Below are 26,524 nucleotides of genomic sequence, written 5' to 3'. Positions count from 1 at the left end.
GGATTAGATACTGGGGCCGGGGATCGCACTTTCGTCGAACTGTTTGCCGTTTTTGGGATTTGTGCAGCTTTGCCAGGTATTTAACACGGGTTTGCGCTGTCATTGTGTCGCATGCGATCGGATTTTGGCGCAGCTGTACTGGCCTTCATGCGTCAGAAATCAGGGGGGGCGGGCCATTGGACGATCCCACTGTTTCGGACTGAGCACGGGATTTAACTTTCAAATTGTGATGTAAGCCCAAGCACTTACATGCATCGGGAAGAAGAAGGTGAACTCCTGCGGACCTGAGTGGGGAAGCGACACATGCAGGATATCGGGTGCACAATCTTAGTGAATGGCGGCACAGTGTATGATCGTCGGACAATGCATTTTCAGGGAACTTCTCGGACGGGTGAGTAAATGTGCCCCACTGTGGAGATAGAGAGATATTGAGATAGATAGATAGTACCTGTGCCTGTACTGAAACACTGTATACTTAAAAAGAATTCCTGACTTCAAGGCTCAGCATATATTATTAAAGACACTTAATAAAATATTTATTAGTAATTTCACGTTGTATTTCCTATGCCTGAAACATAAAAAATTGGATAAAATGTAAGTTAAATAACCAGACATTTAGAGAATCACAGCTCAGCATCCTCTCACCTGCACGCTGCAGCCGACTGACCCCGACTAATAGAAGCATGAATAATACATACACACCTGGCTATGGTATGGCCGCTAGTAATAAACATTCACTTTCCACCGGCCGCCCTTCATATTATGGACATGGCGCCCCCTACAGGCTAAGATGTAACAATAAATCTTTGAGAGATGGCATTGCAATACTACATGAAAAAATGCTATTATATTTATTGCTATATGATTATTGTACACAAAAGCACACACTTATATACACACATATATACACACACATATACACACACATATATACTTACATATATACTCACATATATACATATACACACACATAAATATACACACACATATATACACATATATACTCACATATATACACACATTGCATGAATGTACTTTCATCACACACTTACATATATACAGAATACATATACAAATTACACACACATATATACATAATACACTTCATATTCATTACATAAAGACATAAACACATATACAGGCGGTCCCCTAATTAAGGACACCCGACTTACAGATGACCCAGGGCCGGCTCTATGGGTAGGCAAAGTGGGCAATTTCCCAGGGCCCCCTGAGAGGAAAGGGGAAAATCTCTTCTTTCCAATGAATCTTGAATTGTGTTTCTAGGTGCCAGGAATCCAGAGATATTCAGGTTTAAAGTGAGAATATCAGGTGCGATTCTTATATATAAAAATCACTCCCAACGGCAGTTTGACAGTTAAAGAGAACCCGTCATGCAAAATAACCCCCCTAAACTAAATATATTTTCATAAACTGCCATTAGAGAGCATTGCCTCTATCCCTACATTGTCCCTCTACATGCCTGTAAACCTAAGCAATGAGGTCCTAAAGCTGTATGCAAATGACCTGTGAAATGTCCAATGAAGCATTAGCATATTCAAGCTGTCCACTCTATTCATGAGTGGGAGGTACAGCCACACCCCCAGTGCATGACTGACAGCCTGTATAATGATGTGAGGCTGTATAATGATGTGCTTCCTGGTGCTGGTGGCCACGCCCCCTGCAGCCTGTGTGCATGTGTGTGTGTATAGGAGAGATACAGCAGCTCCAGGCAGCCATGTTACAGCAGAACATGTCAGATTCATGTGTAGCTGATGTCTGTGTCTCTGTATATTAGGAGGATGCAGCATGTCAGCAGATGCAGCACACACACTAGCCATGCTTTACTATACATTACACACAGACATGAGCAGGAGGAGGAGAGGGGAGGGGTAACAGGGGTGACATCACTGCCTCTGACCATGTGACCAGCCTCATTTACATGATAAAGAATAGATGATTTTATAATGATTAATGTATGAAATAACTAGATAAAGGCTGGGATGGGATCCTTGTGAGCTGCTCCAACAGGTAATAGTGACAGGACTAGTGACACAGACCTGATGACAGGTGTCCTTTAATATCTCTGTTTTCCTGACACTTAGAAACACATATTTAGATTCATATAAAAGAGGAGACTCTCTTCTTTCATAGTAAAAATGGAGTGAGGTTCTATGTGTCACAGAGCCAGAGATACAGCCCCCGGAAGTGTTGCCCCCTCCAGATTCTTAGCCATCAGGCTGCAGGGAGAATTTGCTGCACACAGGAGCTGCTGCACCTCACAGATAATGGAAATAATCTCTTTATATGTTACTACATTCTGAGAAGGAATAATATCAACTAATGTTCATGTTTTTAACCCTTCTCTATGCAGAACTATCTAAGAACACACTTTCTCTCTTATTGCCTTTTATTTCATGATAGGTGTTTTGCGAAAATTGCCTGATACGATGAACTTTCATTCCTCTTCGCCTAATGTGGCTACATATTAACACCGTGACCCAGAACATGTCCATAAAGTTATATATAGCACCAAAAACTCACACATGTTCTGGAATAAAGTTTTTATTTCCCATCATCCTCCATTATTTACACCTATGTTATGACATTCTCACTCTCATTCTTATGAAGCGCGGAGGATTCTGTTATTGTGCGGCTAATACAATGGCGCACATCGAAAAGTGACTTTTATTATCTCATTAGCTCGGTTTATGGATATAGAGTTATTTATTTGGGCTACCATTGTGTTAGAGAGCATACAATGATAGATCTGTGTGACGCTTAGTGCAATTTTCTGCAAAAATAGTTTGGTGTCCCCTGTGGATGTAACGTTCCCTTTGCTGCATATTTTGGTGAATATCCACATGTGGGGTCTGTATGATCTCCTCACATCTTACTGTTTTAGGAAAGTAGATTTTCTTTATATAATTATCTGGATTTGCACATATTTTAGAGGACATTTTGAATGTTAAATGCCAAATGCATCGCCTGGTTGTCTGCTTTCAAAATTCTATAGGTTTTATGGCACCGTTACTTTTTATTCTGTTTTATTGATATATTTTGCAGGTTGTGACTATCTGAAAATTTCTTGCTGCAAAGCAGATATCTAGTTATTACAGTGTTAGTGATATTATGTGGATTTATTTATGTGAACATATCAATATGGGACATTTGTGATTTTTACACATGCCCATCTATTACATTTAGGAGATGTGAAGGTAAATATTTTCAGTTCATCAAATTATTTGCCATCAAAGTCAAATTTTAAGTATTTTTTATAAAATGTTTTAGTTTGAATGAAAATTGCATGTCGGCGGCTACGTCTATAATTTCTTTAATGCAATTTTGAAAATGGGGCAAGTGTCTGCTTTCAGAAAATATACGGTTTGTTGGGTTTACTTTAATTCTTTTTGCTGTAATTTTGATTTTATTTTTAAACCTCAAAATTTTAAAAATTGCTCTGGTCGATAACGCGACAAAATATCCGGAAATGCCTGGCGGTAAAAGGGTTAATACCCCTTGGTTGAATTCCCGGGTGAAGATGCTTATCATCTCTCCTGTCTATATATCTATCTGTCTAGTTATCTATCTCCTGTAATCTCACCATTTATATATGTAGCTTTTTCTCTATCTATTTATTAATCAAACTTCTATTTCTCTTCTACTGTATTTATCTCTCATATCCATCTACTGTATATATCATCTACTTTATAGTTCTGCATCTAGAAATCTCTATCATCTTTCATATTTATCTTCTATCATAATAATTATAATTAATAATTCTTTATTTATATAGCACACACAGATTATGCAGCGCTGCACGGAGCTTGTCATATCGGTCCCCAATGGGGCTCACAATCTATTCAACCTACCAGTAATTTTTTGGCGTGTGGGAGGAAACCGGAGGACCCGGAGGAAACCCACGCAGGCACAAAGAGAACATACAAACTCTTTGCAGATGTTGACCATTACCGCAAGGCTGTAGTGCTAACCACTGAGCCACCGCGCTGCCTTCAATCTCCCGATCATCTATCTTCTATAAAATTTCTCCCATATTATATATTTATTTTACCATACTAAAGGGAGCCTCTTACTGACTGTGACTGGTCATAAAATAGTTTTATTTTGGGGTCCCACTTTTAGTTTTGCCCAGGGCCCCACTTTGTCTAGAACCGGCCCTGAGATGACCCATAGTTAAAGACGGACCCCTCTGCCCCCTGTGACCTCTGGTGACCTCTCTGGATGTTACTATAGTCCCAGACTGCAATGATCAGCTGTAAAGTGTCTGTAATGAAGCTTTATTGATAATCCTTGGTCCCATTACAGTAAAAAATTTTGAAACTCCAATTGTCACCGGGGCAAAAAAAAAATTTGTCTGTATCTACAATTATAAAATATACAGTTTCGACTTACATACAAATTCGACTTAAGAACAAACCTATGGACCCTATCTTGTAACCTGGGGACTGCCTGCACAATACAAATATACATCCCCATTGCATATACCTATATGCTACACTGACATACATATTGTACACACGTATACATACACATTACACACATACCTACAAATTCATTACATACTTATACAGGCGGTCCCCTACTTAAGGACACCCGACTTACAAACAACCCATAGTTACAGACGGACCCCTCTGCCCACTGTGACCTCTGGTGAAGCTCTCTGGATGCTTTAAAATAGTCCCAGATTGCAATAATCAGCTTAAAATTGTCTGCAATGATGCTTTATTGATAATTCTTGGTCCTATTACAGCAAAAAAATGTGAAACTCCAATTGTCACTGGGGCAAAAAAAAAAATTGTCGGGAACTACGATGATAAAATATACAGTTTCGACTTACATACAAATTCAATTTAAGAACAAACCTACAGTCCCTATCTTGTATGTAACCCGGGGACTGCCTGTATACACTTTACACACACAGTACATACACTTACCTGGTTGTTCTATACAGTCATACACATCGTATTTATATGGGGGACCAGATTCTGTTTATTCTGGGGGGCTGTATATATTTATATGGGGGGGCCAGATTCTGTTTATTATGGGGGGCTGTATATATTTATATGGGGGGGGGGGAGATTCTGTTTATTCTGCGGGGCTGTATATATTTGTATGGGGGGGCCTTATTCTGTTTATTCTGGGGGGCTGTATATATTTATATGGGGGCCAGATTCTGTTTATTCTGGGGGGCTGTATATATTTATATGGGGGACCAGATTCTGTTTATTCTGGGGGGCTGTATATATTTATATGGGGGACCAGATTCTGTTTATTCTGGCGGGCTATATATATTTATATGGGGGACCATACTCTGTTTATTCTGGCGGGCTGTATATATTTATATGGGGGACCATACTCTGTTTATTCTGGGGGGCTGTATATATTTATATGGGGGACCAGATTCTGTTTATTCTGGGGGGCTGTATATATTTATATGGGGGGCCAGATTCTGTTTATTATGGGGGGGGGGCTGTATATATCTATATGGGGGGGCCAGATTCTGTTTATTCTGGGGGGCTATATATAGTTATATGGGGGGCAGATTATGATTATACTGGGGGGGGAGCTGTATATATTTATATTGGCAGGGGTGCACCTAGCCTTTCTGCTGCCTGAGGCGAGCTATAAAAAGACGCCCCCCCCCCCGACTCCATATATGTAATATATCAGGGAGTGTCAGGACCAGACGCTATCATATTGGTTTAATGTGAAAATAAAGCAATGCAAAATACATAGAACATCCTACCGCGTATAACAGAATAAACACAGCGAGCTACTACAAAGCACAAAATACATACAACAATCCGCCATATAATATAAAATACAGCGTGCCGCCACATACCATATAATACATACATATAATACATACAGCGTGCCGCCATATACCATATAATACATACAGCGTGTCCCCATATACCATATAATACATACAGCGTGCAGCCATATACCATATAATACATACAGCGTGCCCCCATATACCATATAATACATACAGCGTGCCCCCATATACCATATAATACATACAGCATGCCACCATATACCATATAATACATACAGCGTGCCGCCATATACCATATAATACATACAGCGTGCCACCATATACCATATAATACATACAGCGTGCCCCCATATACCATATAATACATACAGCATGCCCCCATATTCCATATAATACATACAGCGTGCCGCCATATACCATATAATACATACAGCGTGCCCCCATATACCATATAATACATACAGCGTGTCCCCATATACCATATAATACATACAGCGTGCCGCCATATACCATATAATACATACAGCGTGCCCCCATATACCATATAATACATACAGCGTGCCCCCATATACCATATAATACATACAGCGTGCCACCATATACCATATAATACATACAGCGTGCCACCATATACCATATAATACATACAGCGTGCCGCCATATACCATATAATACATACAGCGTGCCGCCATATACCATATAATACATACAGCGTGCCGCCATATACCATATAATACATACAGCGTGTCCCCATATACCATATAATACATACAGCGTGTCCCCATATACCATATAATACATACAGCGTGCCCCCATATACCATATAATACATACAGTGTGCCCCCATATACCATATAATACATACAGTGTGCCGCCATATACCATATAATACATACAGCGTGCCCCCATATACCATATAATACATACAGCGTGCTGCCATATACCATATAATACATACAGCGTGCCCCCATATACCATATAATACATACAGCGTGCCACCATATACCATATAATACATACAGCGTGCTGCCATATACCATATAATACATACAGCGTGCTCCCATATACCATATAATACATAGTGTGCCTCCATATACCATATAATACATACAGGGTGCCACCATATACCATATAATACATACAGCGTGCTCCCATATACCATATAATACATACAGCATGCCACCATATACCATATAATACATACAGCGTGCCGCCATATACCATATAATACATACAGCGTGCCCCCATATACCATATAATACATACAGCATGCCCCCATATACCATATAATACATACAGCATGCTGCCATATACCATATAATACATACAGCGTGCCCCCATATACCATATAATACATACAGCGTGCTCCCATATACCATATAATACATACAGCATGCCACCATATACCATATAATACATACAGCGTGCCGCCATATACCATATAATACATACAGCGTGCCCCCATATACCATATAATACATACAGCATGCCCCCATATACCATATAATACATACAGCATGCTGCCATATACCATATAATACATACAGCGTGCCCCCATATACCATATAATACATACAGCATGCCCCCATATACCATATAATACATACAGCATGCTGCCATATACCATATAATACATACAGCGTGCCCCCATATACCATATAATACATACAGCGTGCCCCCATATACCATATAATACATACAGCATGCTGCCATATACCATATAATACATACAGCGTGCCCCCATATACCATATAATACATACAGTGTGCCCCCATATACCATATAATACATACAGCATGCTGCCATATACCATATAATACATACAGCGTGCCTCCATATACCATATAATACATACAGCGTGCCCCCATATACCATATAATACATACAGCGTGCCGCCATATACCATATAATACATACAGTGTGCCCCCATATACCATATAATACATACAGCGTGCCGCCATATACCATATAATACATACAGCGTGCCTCCATATACCATATAATACATACAGCGTGCCCCCATAAACCATATAATACATACAGCGTGCCGCCATATACCATATAATACATACAGCATGCCCCCATATACCATATAATACATACAGCATGCTGCCATATACCATATAATACATACAGTGTGCCCCCATATACCATATAATACATACAGCGTGCCCCCATATACCATATAATACATACAGCATGCTGCCATATACCATATAATACATACAGCGTGCCCCCATATACCATATAATACATACAGTGTGCCCCCATATACCATATAATACATACAGCATGCTGCCATATACCATATAATACATACAGCGTGCCTCCATATACCATATAATACATACAGCGTGCCCCCATATACCATATAATACATACAGCGTGCCGCCATATACCATATAATACATACAGCGTGCCCCCATATACCATATAATACATACAGTGTGCCCCCATATACCATATAATACATACAGCATGCTGCCATATACCATATAATACATACAGCGTGCCTCCATATACCATATAATACATACAGCGTGCCCCCATATACCATATAATACATACAGCGTGCCGCCATATACCATATAATACATACAGCGTGCCGCCATATACCATATAATACATACAGTGTGCCCCCATATACCATATAATACATACAGCGTGCCGCCATATACCATATAATACATACAGCGTGCCGCCATATACCATATAATACATACAGCGTGCCCCCATATACCATATAATACATACAGCGTGCCCCCATATACCATATAATACATACAGCGTGCCCCCATATACCAAATAATACATACAGGGTGCCGCCATATAGTATATTTTATATGGTGGCACGCTGAATGTACACACATAAATACTGAGTATACATACAGCAAATACACATATATAAACAGTATATACAGCAAATATACACACACATACATTTACAGAATATACATATATACAAACACACATCTATACAGACATTCATACAGACATATATATATATATATACATACATACTTACATATACAAACATACATAGAAGTTATCTTACCTTTTTTCTTCTTTCATCATCAGCCTTGTCCTCCAGGGGGTGGGGGGTTGCCGGGGAGGTGGGAATCGGTCCGGAGAGGGGGGGGGGGTGAATCGGAGCCTGGGGGGAACCAGCGTGGACTTAGTGCTGGAGCAGGTACCTGTGCCGGCAGGTGGATGTGCCGGCGGGCATTTGGAGGGCGGGGGACTTTGGGCTGGGGTAGGTACCTGTGCTGGCGGGCGGGGGAAAGTGCCGGCGGGCAGGTGTATGTGATGGACGGGCCGCCGGGGGAAGTGCCGGCATGCGGGGAGATGTGATGGGCGGGCCACAGGACGATGTGCGCGCGGGTGGACGTGTTGGGGGCGGGCCGCCGGGGTAGGTATCGGGATGCGGGGAGATGTGATGGGCGGGCCGCGGGGCGATGTGTTGGGGGCGGGCCGTGAAGGGGAAGTGCCAGCATGCCGGCAGTTCCCCCTGCGGCTCGCCCATCACATCTTGCCGCATGCTGGTGGATCTGATGGGCGGGCCGCGGGGCGATGTGCGGGCAGGTGGATTTGATGGGTGGGGGAGCGTGCCGACCAGCAGGCGGGTTGATGCGATGGGCAGATCCATGTGGCGGCCAGAGGACATGCCGGCAGACGGGAGCCCGACGCCGCCCCCTCATCTAGCAGGAGGCGCGCCGCCTGAGGCGAGAATCTCAACTCGCCTCATGGCAGGTGCGCCCCTGTATATTGGGCCAGATTAAAATTTTCCTGGGGGGGGGGGCTGTATATATTTATATGGGGCCGGATACTGTTTATACTGGGGGGGCCTATAAAAATAAATTATATATATATATATATTAATAAATTGGGGGTGTGTTGTATATGGTGCTGTGCATGCTATAATTCCAGTAGAATATATATATATATAATGAAGGGATGTGTTATATGTGTGGAGAGTGCGGTCAGTTGTGTTGTGAGGGGTATATATTATTTAGGAGCACAGTGTTGTTATCCAGGAGACTTTATACTGTAAGTGACTGTGGTATTTTTAGGGATGCCGGGTGGAGATGCTGCGCGGAGCTGAAGATATTTGGCTGTGAACTCAGCAGTGATACGTCATGGATTGGAGAACCTGGAATAAAGTCCTACTGATGGAAGAGATTGTCATTAGAGATGAGCGAACATACTCGTCCGAGCTTGATGCTCGTTCGAGCATTAGCATACTTGAAACTGCTCGTTGCTCGGACGAATACTTCGCCCGCTCGAGAAAATGGCATCTCCCGCCATTGTGATTTTTGGCGGCCAGAAACAGAGCCAATCACAAGCCAGGAGACTCTGCACTCCACCCAGCATGACGTGGTACCCTTACACGTCGATAGCAGTGGTTGGCTGGCCAGATCAGGTGACCCTGGAATAGACTAGCCCCTGCCCGCGCTGCTCGGATCATTCTGTGTCTGGATGCCGCTAGGGAGAGAGCTGCTGCTGGTCAGGGAAAGCGTTAGGCTGTTCTATTAGAATAGTGTTAGGCAGGAGTGATTCTACAAGAACCTAAAAGCCCTTCTTAGGGCTACAATAGCGTTATATTTTACTTTTTTTTGTTTGCTTGTGGCTGGGCTTGCTGGCACTAGTAGTGCAGCTAGTACCATATTGTGAGGAATTTGCTGGGAGACTTGCGACCGTTGTTTTTAGCTCTTAGTGACACACATATGCACCTCAAACACCGAAGTGGGACAATTTATTAGGGGTTTGATTAGAATTAGGCAGAGTCTGCTGATTTATTTTTTTTTACGTTTATTTCTTTTTATAACTCAGTCATCAGGTACAGCACAAAATCCAGTTGTGTGCTGTCAGTGTAGGTTAGAAACTAGACATAGCAATAGGATAGCATCGTTTTGTTTAAAAAAAACCAAACAAAGGCTAAATTCACACTGCCGTGAGCCCGCCGCACCGTAGTACGGCGGGCACACGGCAGCGCGGGGAGAGGAGGAGGAGGTGAGCGCAGCTCACCCCCGCCCCTCTCCATAGAAACTAATGGCGCACGGCGCCGTAATACGGGGAAAGATAGGACATGTCCTATCTTTCCCCGGGCTACGGAGCGGTACGGTGCCGCACGTGTGCTGCACCGTACCGCTCCCGTACAGGGCCGTGAGCCCATAGGAGTGTATGGGGGACGTATATCGGCCGTATATACGTCGGCCGTATATACGTCCCCCATACTGTAGTGTGAATGCAGCCAAACAAATAAAAAATTTTAAGTTTACACTTTAATTTTGAAAATGTTTAACCCGAGGGCTAGGGGTAGAGGACGAGAGCGTGGACGTGGGCGTCCAACTACTGCAGGGGTCAGAGGCCGTGGTCCTGGGCGGGGTGAGACACCACCTGCTGATGAGGGAGCAGGGGAACGCCGCAGAGCTACACTCCCTAGGTTCATCATGTCTCAAGTCACTGGGACTCGTGGTAGAGCACTGTTGAGGCCAGAACAGTGCGAAGAGGTGATGTCGTGGATTGCGGACAATGCTTCTAGCCATTTGTCCACCAGTCAGTCTTCCACGCAGTCCACCCATGTCACCGAAATCAGCACTCCTCCAGCTCCTCCACCTCAGCCTCCTCCCCCCCAGTCTGCCCCCTCCCAGCAAATTTTGGCATTTGAACCGGCATACTCTGAGGAACTGTTTTTTGGAACCTTCCCACAGTCACAAACCACTTGTCCGGTTGCTGCTGAGCTATTTTCCGATGCCCAGGTTTTCCACCGGTCGCAGTCTGTGGGTGATGATAACATTATTGACGTAGTGGAAGAAGTGTGTAAAGAGGTGTCGGATGATGAGGAGACACGGTTGTCAGACAGTGCTGAAGTTGTTGTCAGGGCAGGAAGCCCGAGGGGGGAGCAGACTGAGGGATCGGAGGATGATGAGGTGACAGACCCAAGCTGGGTTGATAGGCCGGGTGAACATAGTGCTTCTGAGACGGAGGCGAGTCCTATAGCTGAACAGGTTGGAAGAGGCAGTGGTGGGGCCAGACGGAGAGGCAGGGCCAGAGCTGGTGCATCAGCGCCAATGTAGTCAAGCTCCTGTGGCGAGGGCTAGATTTTCAGAAGTCTGGAGGTTCTTTAAAGAAACACCGGATGACCGACGGACTGTGGTGTGCAACCTGTGCCAAACCAGGATCAGCAGGGGTTCCACCACTACTAGCTTAACTACCACCAGTATGCGCAGGCATATGAATGCTAAACACCCCACTCAATGACACCAAGCCCGTTCACCTCCGGCCGGGCACACCACTGCTCCTTCCCCTGTGTCATCTGCTAGTCAGCCCCCTTCCCAGGACCCCGGTCCAAACACCTCCCGTGCGAAAACCCCATCTTCGCCTCCACGATCCTCCACAGCATCCACCAGCGTTCAGCTCTCCATACCCCAGACGCTGGAGCGCAAAAGGAAGTATAGTCCAACCCACCCACACTCCCAAGCCCTCAACGTCTACATCTCCAAACTGCTTAGCCTGGAGATGCTGCCCTTTAGGCTGGTAGAGACCGAGGCCTTTCGAAACCTCATGGCGGCGGCTGCCTCTCGGTATTTGGTCCCCAGCCACCACTACTTTTCCCGATGTGCCGTCCCAGCCCTGCACAAGCACGTGTCAGACAACATAATCTGTGCCCTGACCAACGCCGTTTCTGACAAGGTCCACCTGACCACGGACACGTGGACGAGTGCTGCCGGGCAGGGCCACTATATATCGCTGATGGCACATTGGGTTAACTTGGTGGAGGCTGGGACCGAGTCTGACCCTGGGGCTGGTCATATACTGCCGACGCTGAGGATTGCGGGGCCTACCTCGGTCCAGGTCTCAAAGGCCTACTATGCCTCCTCCTCCTCCCACCCCTCCTCCACCTCTCCCATCAGTCGGTAGCTCTAGGCACAGCAGGAGTGCCATCGCTAAGCGACAGCAAGCGGTGCTCAAACTGCTGAGCCTAGGCGATAAAAGGCACACCGCCCAAGAGCTATTACAGGGCATCACGGCGCAGACTGATCTGTGGCTGGCACCGCTGAACCTGAAGCCAGGCATGGTTGTGTGTGACAACGGCAGTAACCTGGTGGCGGCTCTGCAACTCGGCAGACTGACACATGTGCCATGCCTGGCCCATGTGTCTCATAGTTCAGCGTTTCCTCAAGACATACCCCAATCTGTCTGATTTGCTCACGAAGGTGCGCCGCATCTGTGCGCATTTCAGGAAGTGCGACTTGCCCACGAGGTGGAATTCAACATTAACCATGTTATCCAGAGTTTACCAGCAGCGCAGAGCGATTGTAGACTGCCAGATGTCAACTTCCACCAGAACTGGTAGTCAGGTCAGTCAGCTTCCTCAAGTCTACAATGAGGAGTGGACGTGGATGTCTGATATCTGTCAGGTGCTGAGTAACTTTGAGGAGTCAACACAGATGGTCAGTGGCGATGCGCCATCATCAGCCTCACCATCCCGCTGCTTGGCCTGTTGAAAAACTCTCTGGTCAGCATGAAGTCGGAAGCTTTGCGCTCCTCACAAGAGACGGGGGAAGAAGATTCCCTTGTTGATAGCCAAAGCACCCTTAGGTCTGTTTCTCAGCGCATATCGGAGGAGGTGGAGGAGGATGAGGAGGAAGAGGAGGAGAATGTTGGCGAGACACAAGAGGGGACCATTGTTCAGTCCTTCACTGTTCAGCGTATATGGGCAGAAGAAGAGGAGTTGGAGGAGTTGGAGGAGGAGGAAATGGACAGTCAGGCCAGTGAGGGGAGTGAATTCTTGCGCGTTGGGACTCTGGAGCATATGGCAGATTTCATGCTAGGCTGCCTATCCCGTGACCCTCGCATTCAAAGAATTTATTCCAGCACCGATTACTGGGTATTCACTCTCCTAGACCCACGGTACAAGCAAAATCTTTCCACTTTCATCCCTGGAGAGGAAAGGAGTGTGAGAATGCATGAATACCAGCAGGCCCTGGTGCACAAGCTGAAACAGTATTTCCCTTCTGACAGCGCTAGCGGCAGAGGGCGTACTTCTGCGGGACAAGTAGCGAGGGAGAGTAGGCGAGCAGGCAGCTTGTCCAGCACTGGCAGGGGTACGCTTTACAAGGCCTTTGCCAGTTTTATGTCACCCCAGCAAGACACTGTCACCTGTCCCCAGTCTCGGCAGAGTGGGGCTGATCTTTACAGAAAGATGGTGAGGGAGTACGTAGCTGACCATACCATCGTCCTAAATGATCACACAGCTCCCTACAACTACTGGGTTTCAGAGCTGGACATGTGGCACGAACTGGCGCTGTACGCCTTGGAGGTTCTTGCCTGCCCTGCCGCTAGCGTGTTGTCCGCGCGGGTTTTCAGTGCAGCTGGTGGCATCATCACCGATAAGCGTACACGCCTGTCGACTGACAGCGCTGACAGGCTGACGCTTATCAAGATGAATAAAGCCTGGATTTCTCAGGATTTCCATTCTCCACCAGGTGAAAGAAGCTCAACCTGAATAATGTATGCACTCCTCCTCCTCATTGTCCTCCTTCTCCTCCTCTTTGTACACTAAAGCAGAGGAAACTGGCTATTTTTTTCCAGGGCCAACTGGCTATAGCTACAGTACTCTATGTATTTAATTTTTCTGGAGGGCCACCTACCCGGTCCTCTGTTTTAAACAATTTTTGGACTAGCACATACAGGCACTCAATCTATTTAATTTTTATGGAGGATCACCTACCTGCTCCTCTGGTTTGAAAACTTTTTTGGACTGCCACATACAGGCACTCAATCTATTTAATTTTTCTGCAGGACCACCTACCTGCTCCTCTGGTTTGAAAACTTTTTTGGACTGCCATATACAGGCACTATCCAAATTAAATTGTCTCCATAGCAGCCTCCACACGTCGTCTTTTTAGCTGCCTCCACACGTCATTGCCATAGCTGCCTCCAAAAGTCGTCCATATAGCTGCCTCCATACATGGTCCCCTTATCAAACGAGCTGTGTCAGGCAGAATTTTGGGTTGTTTTCATGGCTTCCACATCAAACTTGTTAACTTTGTCGCCACCCTACTGTGTAATCCACAAAATGTACTGGCAAACTTTTATCATTTACCGATATTATTTCAGCGCTTCTTGCGCATCTGTTTACATTCCCCTCACCCGCCATAACCCAAACTTATAAGAACACTACTACATTTGATCTTATACAAAAGGTTCTTAGAAGTGCTGTTTGGGGAGTAGCCTAGAGACAGGAGCTTGGATTGGCGAAAGCTCGCCTGGCAGCGGAGCGCCAGATCCATCCCAAGATCCAACTAACATAGTTTTAACTGCAGCACCTTTAATCTACTACTAGTTCACTGCCTCCATACATGGTCCCCTTATCAAACGAGCTGTGTCAGGCAGAATTTTCAGGTGTTTCACCAGATACATAGTGGAACGCGGCCCATCTGTCGCCGCCATGCTGGAGACCTGAAGTTGCAATCATAGCAGGGCAATATGGATGCCCCATACTGTCGCTCTTAATCATGGAACCATTTCCGTAAAAACAATTAAAAATAGAACCACTATGCTATTCCATTATTCCTAGGTGAAATATTCAAACGACCCGGCCTGCTTTGAAAATTATAATTTTTTCAAAGTAAACGCTTCTGGCCCCCAGGCCCATTTTGGGTGGGGAGGAGCCGAGAGACAGGGGCTTGGACAGGTGAAAGCTCGCCTGGCAGTGGACCGCCAGCTCCATCCCAAGATTAGGCAGCCTCAGAGGCATCCATGCATGCTGCCCCTGCTGTTTCCTGTCCATTTTGCCTCCACGATCCTCCACAGCGTCCACCAATGTCTCATTTCAACTCTCTATACCCCAGACGCTGGAGCACGAGAGGATATGCAGCACATCATCCCCTTATCAAACGAGCTGTGTCAGGCAGAATTTTCAGGTGTTTCACCAGATACATAGTGGAACTCGGCCCATCTGTCGCCGCCATGCTGGAGACCTGAAGTTGCAATCATAGCAGCGCAATATGAATGCCACATACTGCCGCTTTTAATCATGGAAGTCGTCTCCATGGCTGCCTCCACATGTCGTTCCCTTATCAAAAGAGCTGTGTCAGGCTCATTCTTCGGGTGTTTCACCAGATACGTTATGGAACTTGGTCACTATGTCGCCACCATGCTGTGTTATCGACTAAATATACCGTCAACCTTTTGTTCACATAGGAAATCATTTCACCTCCTTTGGTGAAACCTGAGTCCATTTAGGGTATGTCGCCATGAGACTCTCTAGCCTGCCGCTGCTGCCGCTGCCTCTACATGCCGTCCCCTATAGTGTCAGGGTCAATTATTGGATGTTTTAGATGCTATCTAGCCTCATTCGGTCACTCTGTCATGGCCATGCTGTTGCCCATAATTTTGGCATAATGGTGCGATTAAGCAGCCTCAGAGGCATCCATGCATGCTGCCCCTGCTGTTTCCTGTCCATTTCCGTGGTTTTTCCATCCTTTTCTGAGGTTCCCAGGTGTTTGGCCAAGCTTCCCTGTGCAGAGCCTTGGTCCCCTTGAAAAATGCTCGAGTCTCCCATTGACTTCAATGGGGCTCGTTATTCGAGACGAGCACTCGAGCATCGGGAAAAGTTCGTCTCGAATAACGAGTACCCGAGCATTTTAGTGCTCGCTCATCTCTAATTGCCATCTATAAGGTACTAGATGCCACTAATGCCTCTCAGATCCTGTAGTCAGTCACACAGTGTCAGTGATCCTGTCTGTGGGGATGTTAATTGTTAGTAAAGTTTCAGCATTTACTGAACAGGGGGCCTGGGGTTTGGGGGGTGCAGTATTTTAATAAATTTTAGCAGCAAATATGCTAGAATCGGCCCTGCACTGGGTTATACACAGGTCAGGTCAAGATCAAATGGGTATATACAGGTCAGGTCCAGATACAGGCAGACAAGCGGAGACAAACAAACCGGGTCAAAACCAAGATGGCTGTAAAGGTACAGAATCCGATACAAAACACAGAATACCAAACAAGATAGCAAGAGCACTAGATACACAGGGAAGACTTGAACTAACCAGCCAGGTATGATGGGAATGGGCAGGTATATAAGGCAGTTCCTGGACACTCCCCCAACAGCATACTGGGGAGCTGTCAATCAGGCTAGTAACCCTTGCTGGGCAAGGCTGAAATGCAAGGGATCCAAACACACACAATAAGGCGCAGTTCACACACAAACTCCATCTATTCCACCAACTGCAGATAGTGCGACATTTAGGCACGGACGTTACACCCCATAGCCCCATAGATATCTGAAAATATATAGAAATTTGTATACTCACACATGCAATACAATCACCCACATTTATACACTGGTATATACACATAGTTCTTCGCTCATACACATTTATACCCTCTTACATACATTTTTCCACAGATATACATTTAAACACTTATACAAACAGTATAATGAATTTTATATACACATACAGTATATATGCTTATTATACACATGAACAGTTTATACACATCAAATACAGACACATATATACAGCCTCCTCCCCCTAGTTATACACCTATTTACAACCATCACACCCCCTCAGAAATACAACTATATACAGTCTCCACACCTCTCAGCAATACATCTGTATACAGCCTCCACGTCCACTCAGTAATACACCTATATACAGCCTCCATACCCCACAGAAATACACTTATATACAGCCTCCACGCCTCTCAGTAATACACCTATATACAGCCTCCATACCCCACAGAAATACAATTATATACAGCCTCCACGCCTCTCAGTAATACACCTATATACAGCCTCCATACCCCACAGAAATACACTTATATACAGCCTCCACGCCTCTCAGTAATACACCTATATACAGCTACCACCCCCACAGTAATACACCTATATATAGCCACCATGCCTCCTCAGCAAATACACCTATATAAAGCCACCATGCCTCCTCAGCAAATACACCTATATAAAGCCACGAAACCTCCCACAGTAATACACCTATATACAGCATCCACACCCTCCTCAGCAATTCACCTTTTTACAGCCTCCACATCCCCTTAGAAATACATTTATATACAGCCACCACCCCCCTCATTAATATACCTATATGCAGCCGCCATGCCCCCTCAGTAATACACCTATATACAGCCACCACACTGCCTCAGTATTACACCGATATACAGCCTCCACACTCCCTCAGCAATATACCTATATAAAGCCACCACACCCCCTCAGTAATACACCTATATACAGCATCCACACCCCTTCAGCAAAACACCTATATACAGCCTCCACGTCCCCTCAGAAACAAACCTATATACAGCATGTGAGATACTGACGTCATGCCAACATCCTGTGGGCTCCACGGTCTATGACAAAGCAAAGGAACATATTGTTCCCTTGCTCTGCCATTAAAACAAGTGCATAAGCTACTCCACTTCCCTGAACAGGCCAGAGAACCGGACGCGACATATACTGTAGTGGGCAATGCGACCACCCGAATCACTCACTATATGTTTGGGTTTGGCTCTCCGCCCGGTTCTTAGAACTAGTCAGTAGCCAGTACACTTGAAGGTTGCCCCTTTACGGGCAAAGTGGTGGGTACCCTGGGGCACGCGCCCTGGGAGCCCACCCCATAATCTGGTCTTGTGTGTTGCGTGACGAGGCAGTCTATAGGAAGATAAGAACTTCATGCGACCGTTGTGGTTGTATGTAAAGCGTAGTCACCTGGATAAAAATCACATGACCACAGTTCTTTGGTTGGAATGCCCCTTTAAGTACTATCCAATTACATTAAACCTCCTGAATTACTAAAATGTATATATGTTATGAGTAATCGCTGCGGGTCCAGTGTTCGCTTCTGTTTTCCGCTCTCTTACACACACACCTGCGTTTTGCGTAGTTTTCATTTCAAGTAATGGAAGAAAACGTCCAGTTATGTAACTTTTTTTTTACCCTAAAGATTCCCCGGAATGTAACAATCGGAAACTTTTAATGTGCGGTAATGGGTAGAAGTTTCTTAGCAGTTGGTATCTTAATGTATGAGGGAGTTTGCTGCTCACCTGGGTAATGTTGTTATTGCCTTCTTTGTATTCATGGCTTGTTCTGTACCTGCAGGAGGGCAGATGTTACTGAAGAGTCTATGGCTGCAAAATCTAATCAAACTTGTCAGGGAAAGTGCATTTCCCCTTAAATTTTTTTAAAAAAAATCTATAAATGTAAATCATGGGGTTGTTCTCTTCTGTCAATCTATTAAAGTTTCAGAGGTACATTAAAAAACTTAATTGAAACCAAGGCAACTCCTTCAACGAAAAAAATCTGAGTGGCTGGAGTTTATGCCAAGAATAGGACCTGCTCTGAGTTTTTTCTCAGGGCCATGAGACTCGGACACAGGGCTGAGGAATCCTCCGCTGTGTGCAATGAGTCCCTTGAGACAGCCCAAAAACCACAGCCGTATCACCCGAGGAGACAACGGCTAAGGCTATATTCACACGACCGTATAGGGATGTATATAAGCCACACAACGCCGCAATGGGAGCACGGCGCCGTACGGGAGTACTTGCCAAATCAGTCCCTGTCCCCAATGGGGCTCACAATCTAATCACCCTACTAGTATGTTTCAGAGTGTGGGAGGAAGCCGGAGGACCCGGAGGAAACCCACGCAAACACTGAAAGAACAGACAAACTCTTTGCAGATGTTCACCTGGGTGGGACTCAAACCCAGGACCCCAGCGCTACAAGGCTGTAGTGCTTACCACTGAGCCACCATGTTTTTGATCCTTATCTGTGTCTTCCTTCCCTGTAGCAGGCGGCTCTGTAACGTGTTGCGTCTGGACACCACACCCCCCTCCATCTAGCAGAGCTGCCCTCCATGGAGCCCACCCTGGTGGCCAAGACAGCGGAGGAAAATCTTTACAAGTACAATAGAAGGATTAAGTGTTAACTAGTCCTTTAATGTGAGTTAACTCACAGATCAGATGATAAATAAAACCAATGGGTTTCACACTGGACGTGGCCGCTGCTTCTGTATCTGATCCATACTGGTTATGGAATATTGCTTGTAGCTGTGTGACAACGGGGCTTATTTAACTAAGGGTCGCGGATCGCACTTTCGCCAGACTTTCCGACGTTTACAGGGCTTACACGGCTTTGACAGGTATTTAACAGGTGTCTGCGCTGGGAATGTGTCACAAGTGATCAGATTTTTGGCTGGCTTTCATGCAACAGATATTGGGGGGGGGGGGGGTTCCGTTTACTAGGGCACAGATAGATCTTGATGCCCATCACACACTTACGGTAATTAGAAAATTAAGGATTAGAAAAATATGGATGTCTGGAAAAGAGCGCCACAGATATTCGCAGATGGTGTGTGGTATTGCAGCTCAGCATAAAGTAAATGGGACTGAGCTGCGATAGTAAATATAACCTCTGCGGAGCTGTGGCGCTGGATTTAGAAGAGATCCGACATGTATTACTATGGCTGGAGAACCTGTGTAATATTGTTCACCAGCCAACTACAACATGAAACAGTAAACCAAGCAAAGTTCCAAATGCAGGGACCACATAACCCACTACACACATGGACGTCTGAATGGGCCCTAAGATGCTGTGATCAATAGTGACTGCATCAAGTGTTTCATAACTGAGGCTCCTTCCACCAGCCTATTGTTCCCTGCAATAGATTTGCAACATTCTGACGACCATTGTGTGTGAATCATGGACCGTCCACACTGGTGGAAAGAAGTGTAAATTAAATAAATCTTTTTTTTTAAAGGGGTAGTCCTCCCACAAAGATAAGATTCTTACATATACTCAGGATAGCAAAATAACACATTCTCTAATTCAATGTTATTAACAAAAATACAACATTTCACAGATATAATTCCAACCTGTCTCTATCAGTCCTGGTGTACACAATTTTGGTTGCCCCGAGAACCAATCTTCTTCTGACTATGGACAGATTCTTCTAATGAATAGCTTCTCTTGTCTGCACGATGCAGTGTGCTGTCTGCCCCTCCCCCTTCATTTACAAGACGAGGTCACACACAGACACTTCCTGCCGACAAGCAGCAGCATAAGGAGACTTACTCTACAAACTACAGATAAGATAAGATCTTTATAGTAGGGAAGGAGTTATAGCAGACCTGACTGTGTTATAGCTGAAATACTGTACAGCAGAGATGTAGCAGAGTTAGAGTGTGTTACTGTGTTTTATATCCATTCATGGATCTCATCTTCTCTCATCTCTGATCTTTTGTCATCTCTCTTTTTTCTGTGTCAGATACTAGTAGAATATTCAGAAGATAATTAAAAGTGTAGATAAACCTGTACCCTGATTATCTAAGCACATTGTCAGCTCACGGCATCTCATAGCACAGAGGGATCATGAAGTGTCTGCTTAGATAGTCCCCACTCACACTGTTGAATCTTACATTGACCGTCACGAGTGATACGAGCTAAAACAGCAATAAAACTGAGTAAAATTGTAAAGTAAGGGGTTAATAATGCTGTTTATTGTGTAAACATCGCTCGGTGATTATAATTTGAGAACTTGATGATGCTGCCTTACACACTAGTAGTCAGTCAGTGACACAACACAGCACAACTCTACACTGCACCCCTAAAAATATCACAGTCACTGACAGTATCGTCACAACATGACTGAACACTCTAATCCAAACATATAACATCCTTAATATAGTCACCCCAATACATTACAGTGTATAAAGCACCCACAATATTGAGTGCCCTTATTTAGCCTCCCCCCAGTAGCACACAGCTTCCTCCCTGTATGCACAGCCTCCCCCTGTATACACTGCCTCCCTCCCCTACCACCCACGCCGGCCTGTGACCTGCAGAGAAGTGCGCACAGGTGCGATGTGCTGCACTGCTCTGCCTATCTATTACATCGCTGCCTTAATGGCGGCAATGTCATTGAATTTTTTAGGTAGTGCGGACTACTGAGTCCGTACTATCGGCCGTGAAATGCCACCTCGAAAAGGGGTCAGCAATCTGCCGCCTGAGGCTGGGACTTCACCCTGCCTCGTGGCAGTTCTGGCCCTGTGCAGGCGGGCGGGTTAGAAGGGCTGCACAGGGCGTGTATCCGTAACCTAGTGGGCCTCCCCCTCTGAAGCCCTTCAGGCTACCCTAAATAAAGATTAAAGAATATTTTAGCAGCATTCATACGACTATGATATTTGATAACAGTATGCCGGGTTAAAGTTATTTAACCTCTTAAAGCAATGGTCTTGTATTGTAGGGGTTAAATCATGTGGCAGATTTATTTTAAAGTTTTTGGATCTTAAGTATTTGTCCTTTTACAGCTATGTGGACTCCTCTAGTGGTCGTGGTGTAAGTGACAGCCGGCCTGCAGAGGGGAGACACATTTGCAGGATGAATACGTAAGTAGTGAGAGTCGGTGCCCTATATGACTCTAGGAAGACATTAGTCGCTTGTTACCCTCCTCCTGACTGGACCACCCTGGACCTCACACACTCCACCTCCTGTACGGACCTGATGCTCCCTCCTCTGTGGCTGTGAGACAGAGTTCTGGTGCCATTTCTGTATAACAGGAGAAATCATTTATTATGAGTCATTATGATGGAGATTGTCCTGCACAGGACCCCTTATTAATTATCATATAAATATGGCCCCTCATAGTGAATTGTAATATATAGATAGAGCCTTCATGATAATGATAATTAATATTAACCCCATAGTTTCAATATGTATATTATCTACATTAAATATATATTATGCACATTATCCCCCAATTTAATGAGCCAGTTGTCGCAGATTTATTATAGCTGGCGGATAAACCATCTAAATCTCCCTTCCTCCACCTATGATCAGCTATTGATGGCTTCCCTAGAGGACAGACCAAGAAAAGCAACTTCTTCCCAACCCCTTTAAGACTGAGTGATATGTTCTAGTGGGGCTCCACAGGAGGCGTTGTTGTAGCGGTGATGGTTTCTAGAAGGTTTTCATTGGGTTCAATATAAGATGTGAAGAGAATTCCAGAGAATAACACAACAAATACACTGTATATAGATCAATTAGATTGTATCAATTTCATCTATAAGGGATTGGATTGCCTGTGGTGATGTTGGCTCCTCCCCCACATATTATGACATCACGCATATGAAATGACCGCATTAACCAATCAGGACCCAGCAATCTGCTGCTGCTTGTGATGTCACGGAATGTTCTGTTGACTCCTCCTTCTACATTATGACATCACCCGGGATATAAAGAGCTGCGGAACTTTCACACCTCTGAGGGTTTTTGTAGGTGTTTGAGGTAAGTCCGCTGTGTCCTCAGCTCTTTTTGTGTCCTTCATTCTCTTCTTTTATGTCCCCTCTGCTTCAGTAATGGCCACTTCTTCACTTCTCATCCTGTACAGAGTTGGTGCTGGTTGGTGATTTTTGAGCGATTTGTGCGGTAAGTCCATCTTTCCTATAAATATAGAATGTGTGATAACGCTCCTTATGGAGGAGATCTATAGATAGATGGGGCCCCTGTAGATGGATGAGGCGGGTGGTGGTGTATCTACTATAGAGGTGGTTGTTGTCACTGCTCTGGGGTCTATGGGGAGTCCTGGTCTGTTTTATATCATAATGTTAAAGTGTTTTCCTGCAGCCACCACTAGGGGGAGTTCACTGTATACAGCTGCTGTATATTGGTAGATTCTGGGATAAGGCTACATTCACATGTGGGGGATGTATGTATGGCCGCAAACTTGCTCCCGTACATACGCCCCCCATAGACAGCAATAGCGGCACTTTCCGTAACCGTAAAAAGATAGAGTACGCTCTATCTTCATCCGTATTTATGGCTGTGTGGCGTTATCTTCTATGAAGAGGGAAGGGATGTATACTTCAAAGAGGACCTGTGACCCAGAAACTGGGCACTAGGAGATGTTACTAAAGTGAGCAGCTCCTAGGGTTAAAACAAATGCAGCAGTGTTACTATGATAGAGTTATCGGAAACGCCGGACCGCTTGCTCCATAGCTCGTGCGTCATGCGTCCCTGCCCCTAATCCAGCCTACAATCCCGCCCCCTCTGAATACGCCGGATTGCTTTGAGAATGGTCCGGTGTTTGTACTGTACTCCGCAGCAGTGTTAGATAGTGTTATCTGAGGTTTCCGATAACTATCATAGTAACACCGCTGCATTTGTTTTAGCACTAGGAGCTTCTCACTTTAGTAACTCACTGCTCACTTCACTTTTTAGTGCCCAATTTCTGGGTGACAGGTCCTCTTTAAGTAAATGTAGCCTCAGATTGCGTTTGGGTACAGTTTGATGATGATTTTGGTAACTTTTGACTTTTATTCCCTTATGTCCACAAATGCCTGTAGAGATCATCGTGTCCACGAAACTTAGTGTCTTATTTATTTATAGAATGGAGGACGACGAGGTGATGGAGGAGACTTTGGTGGAGGAGTTTAACATCAGGGAGTTGGATGAGTTGGAGGAGGAGTTGTGGGAGATGGCGGAGAGGAGGAATAAAATCGGAGAGGTGGAGGAGACGGTGGTGGAGGAGATGGAGGACGAGTGGTGGAAGATGGAGGAGAGGAAGAACATCATAGAGGAGTTGGAGGAGTTGGAGAAGTTGAAGGAGGAGTTGATGCAGATAAAGCAGAAGATGAACATCGGAGAGGTGGAGGAGACGTTGGTGGAGCCATTTAACAGCAGGGAGTCTGAGGAGATGGAGGACGAGTGGTGGAAGATGGAGGAGAAGAACATCGGAGAGGTGGAGGAGACATTGGTGGAAGAGATTAACATCAAGGAGTTGGATCTGTTGAAGGAGGAATTGAAGGAGATGGTGGAGAGGATGAACATCAGAAAGGTGGAGATCGTACAGAATGGAAACATCTGGGATAAGAGTGAGGAAGACGAGGAGAAGGAGGACAAGGATGAGGAGACATTGGAGTAAGTATATCACAGTTCTATATAATGATACAATTAATTGGGGTAGATTTATCAGGAATCAGTACATCATGCACCACTCATAATACTCCCCCTGTGGGAATGCAAAGAGGGACCGGCCTATAGTACATATGGTGCCTGGATTAATTCTTCATATCGTGTCTTTGCATGAGAATATTCTGTATTTATGTGTATATCATGTATCTTATCACATTCCCCAAACAGGTGGTGGCGGCGAGTGATAAGATCGAAAGCCCCGAAACGGTAATTACCTGATACTTTTATTCTGTATAGGACCCCAAATACAAGGGGCTCATTCTGTAGTTAGTTTTCTTTAAGTAAATTCTTATTGGAGGTCACAGGAGGTTTATATGAGGCTGTTTTTGGGTTTGTGGCTTTGGCATCACCAGTAACCAGTGATGTGTTTTCTATTTAGGAGAAGGAGGAGGAAGATTGTTCCATTTTATACCCTGGATACCATGTAAGTCTATACCCCGGGTGAGGATACAGGGACACTGCTGGAGAACAGGGGTGGGGGGTCACAAACTTCATTTCACATGACCTCTACCCCATTCAGACACTATGGAACTAGATTTATACTGATGTATTAATAGAGACTTCATTTATGTTCTTTGTGTCATAGCGAGGAGGAAGAGGAACCTGAGGAAGTAATGGAGGAAGAAGAGGACAAGGCCGGACACAGCGACCTGTCTATCCAGTAAGTATGTGCTGTAAAGAGGACTAAGGGGGATTTATCACAGCCTGTGGGGCTCATTTACTAAGGGTCATGGTGCGCACTTTAGTTGGACTGTGCACCTTTTCGGGGCTAAAACGGTTTGCAAAGGTATTTAAGAAGTATGTGCGCTGCGATTGTGTCGCAGCTGCCCTGGTTTCCATGCAACACAAATTGGGGGGCGTGCGACTGATTCGGACTGAGCGCGGTATTTAACTTTAAAATCTTGTCGGAAGCCCTATGTTTAAAATGCACCACAAAAAAGATGGTGAACTCTGTTGGACCTGAGCGGGGAAGCGACACATTCATGATTTCAGGCGCACGATCTTAGTGAATCGCCACACGCTGAATTATACACGGAAAATGCATTCTGCCCCTCTCAGCATCAACAGGACTTATATACAGGATTTACATACTTCATTTTTCCTTTAGGCTAAGACGCAGGTGGTGGACACCAAAGTGTTTTAGCAGAGGCAGCAGGAAGCAGACGTGAGTAGCAGCTTACTGTCTCTATACCTATAGAGGATGCTAGGGGGCGCTCTCTGCATAGGGATGTATATCACTCCTCTTATATAGTATTGCAAAAGTAATTGCAAGGAGCTCTCCCTAGTGGCGACAAGTATTGGCCCAGATTTATAAAGCCGGCTGCCCCAGTTTTCAGGCATAGTTTGCTCAAACTGCCTGCACATGTATTTATGATGTGTTTGCTCCAGTTTTGTGTTGCGGCGGACAGAGTGCAGCCGTGACACAAAACTGGCGCAAACACATAAATACATGTGCAGACAGTTTGAGCAAACTACGACTGAAAACTGGGGTAGCCGGTTTTATAAATCTGGGCCAATACTTGTCACTGCAGGTTTATTCAACAGTGATAAATCTGGGCCATTGTGCACGTTAAGGTGAATGGGGATGATGGTGGTAGTTGTTCTGGGCACTATATTCTTCCCTTATCTGTATCCGTGCAGTGACATGACTGATATTTTTATCTTTCTGCAGAAGCAGCAGAGCAGGACAGAGAGCGTCACGGTAAATATATGACTACAATCCTCCTTGGTGG

The 26,524-nt window shown here is 45.0% G+C and overlaps 1 protein-coding gene across 1 annotated transcript; it reads left to right on the top strand.

Annotated features, from left to right (window-relative positions):
• Positions 1-23,005: 23,005 nt before the first annotated feature.
• Positions 23,006-25,996, top strand: LOC140118809 (uncharacterized). Its single transcript, XM_072140785.1, has 6 exons — positions 23,006-23,246; positions 24,207-24,737; positions 24,960-24,998; positions 25,171-25,215; positions 25,378-25,452; positions 25,900-25,996. The coding sequence occupies exons 2-6, from the start codon at positions 24,208-24,210 to the stop codon at positions 25,958-25,960; spliced, it is 750 nt and encodes a 249-aa protein (XP_071996886.1). The 5' UTR covers positions 23,006-23,246; position 24,207; the 3' UTR covers positions 25,961-25,996.
• Positions 25,997-26,524: the final 528 nt, after the last annotated feature.

This window comes from Engystomops pustulosus, chromosome 1 (assembly GCF_040894005.1).
Source record: "Engystomops pustulosus chromosome 1, aEngPut4.maternal, whole genome shotgun sequence".
Classification (NCBI taxonomy): Eukaryota; Metazoa; Chordata; class Amphibia; order Anura; family Leptodactylidae; genus Engystomops; species Engystomops pustulosus.
Note: the sequence above shows the minus strand (reverse complement) of the source record. Positions and strands in the feature narration are given on the sequence as shown.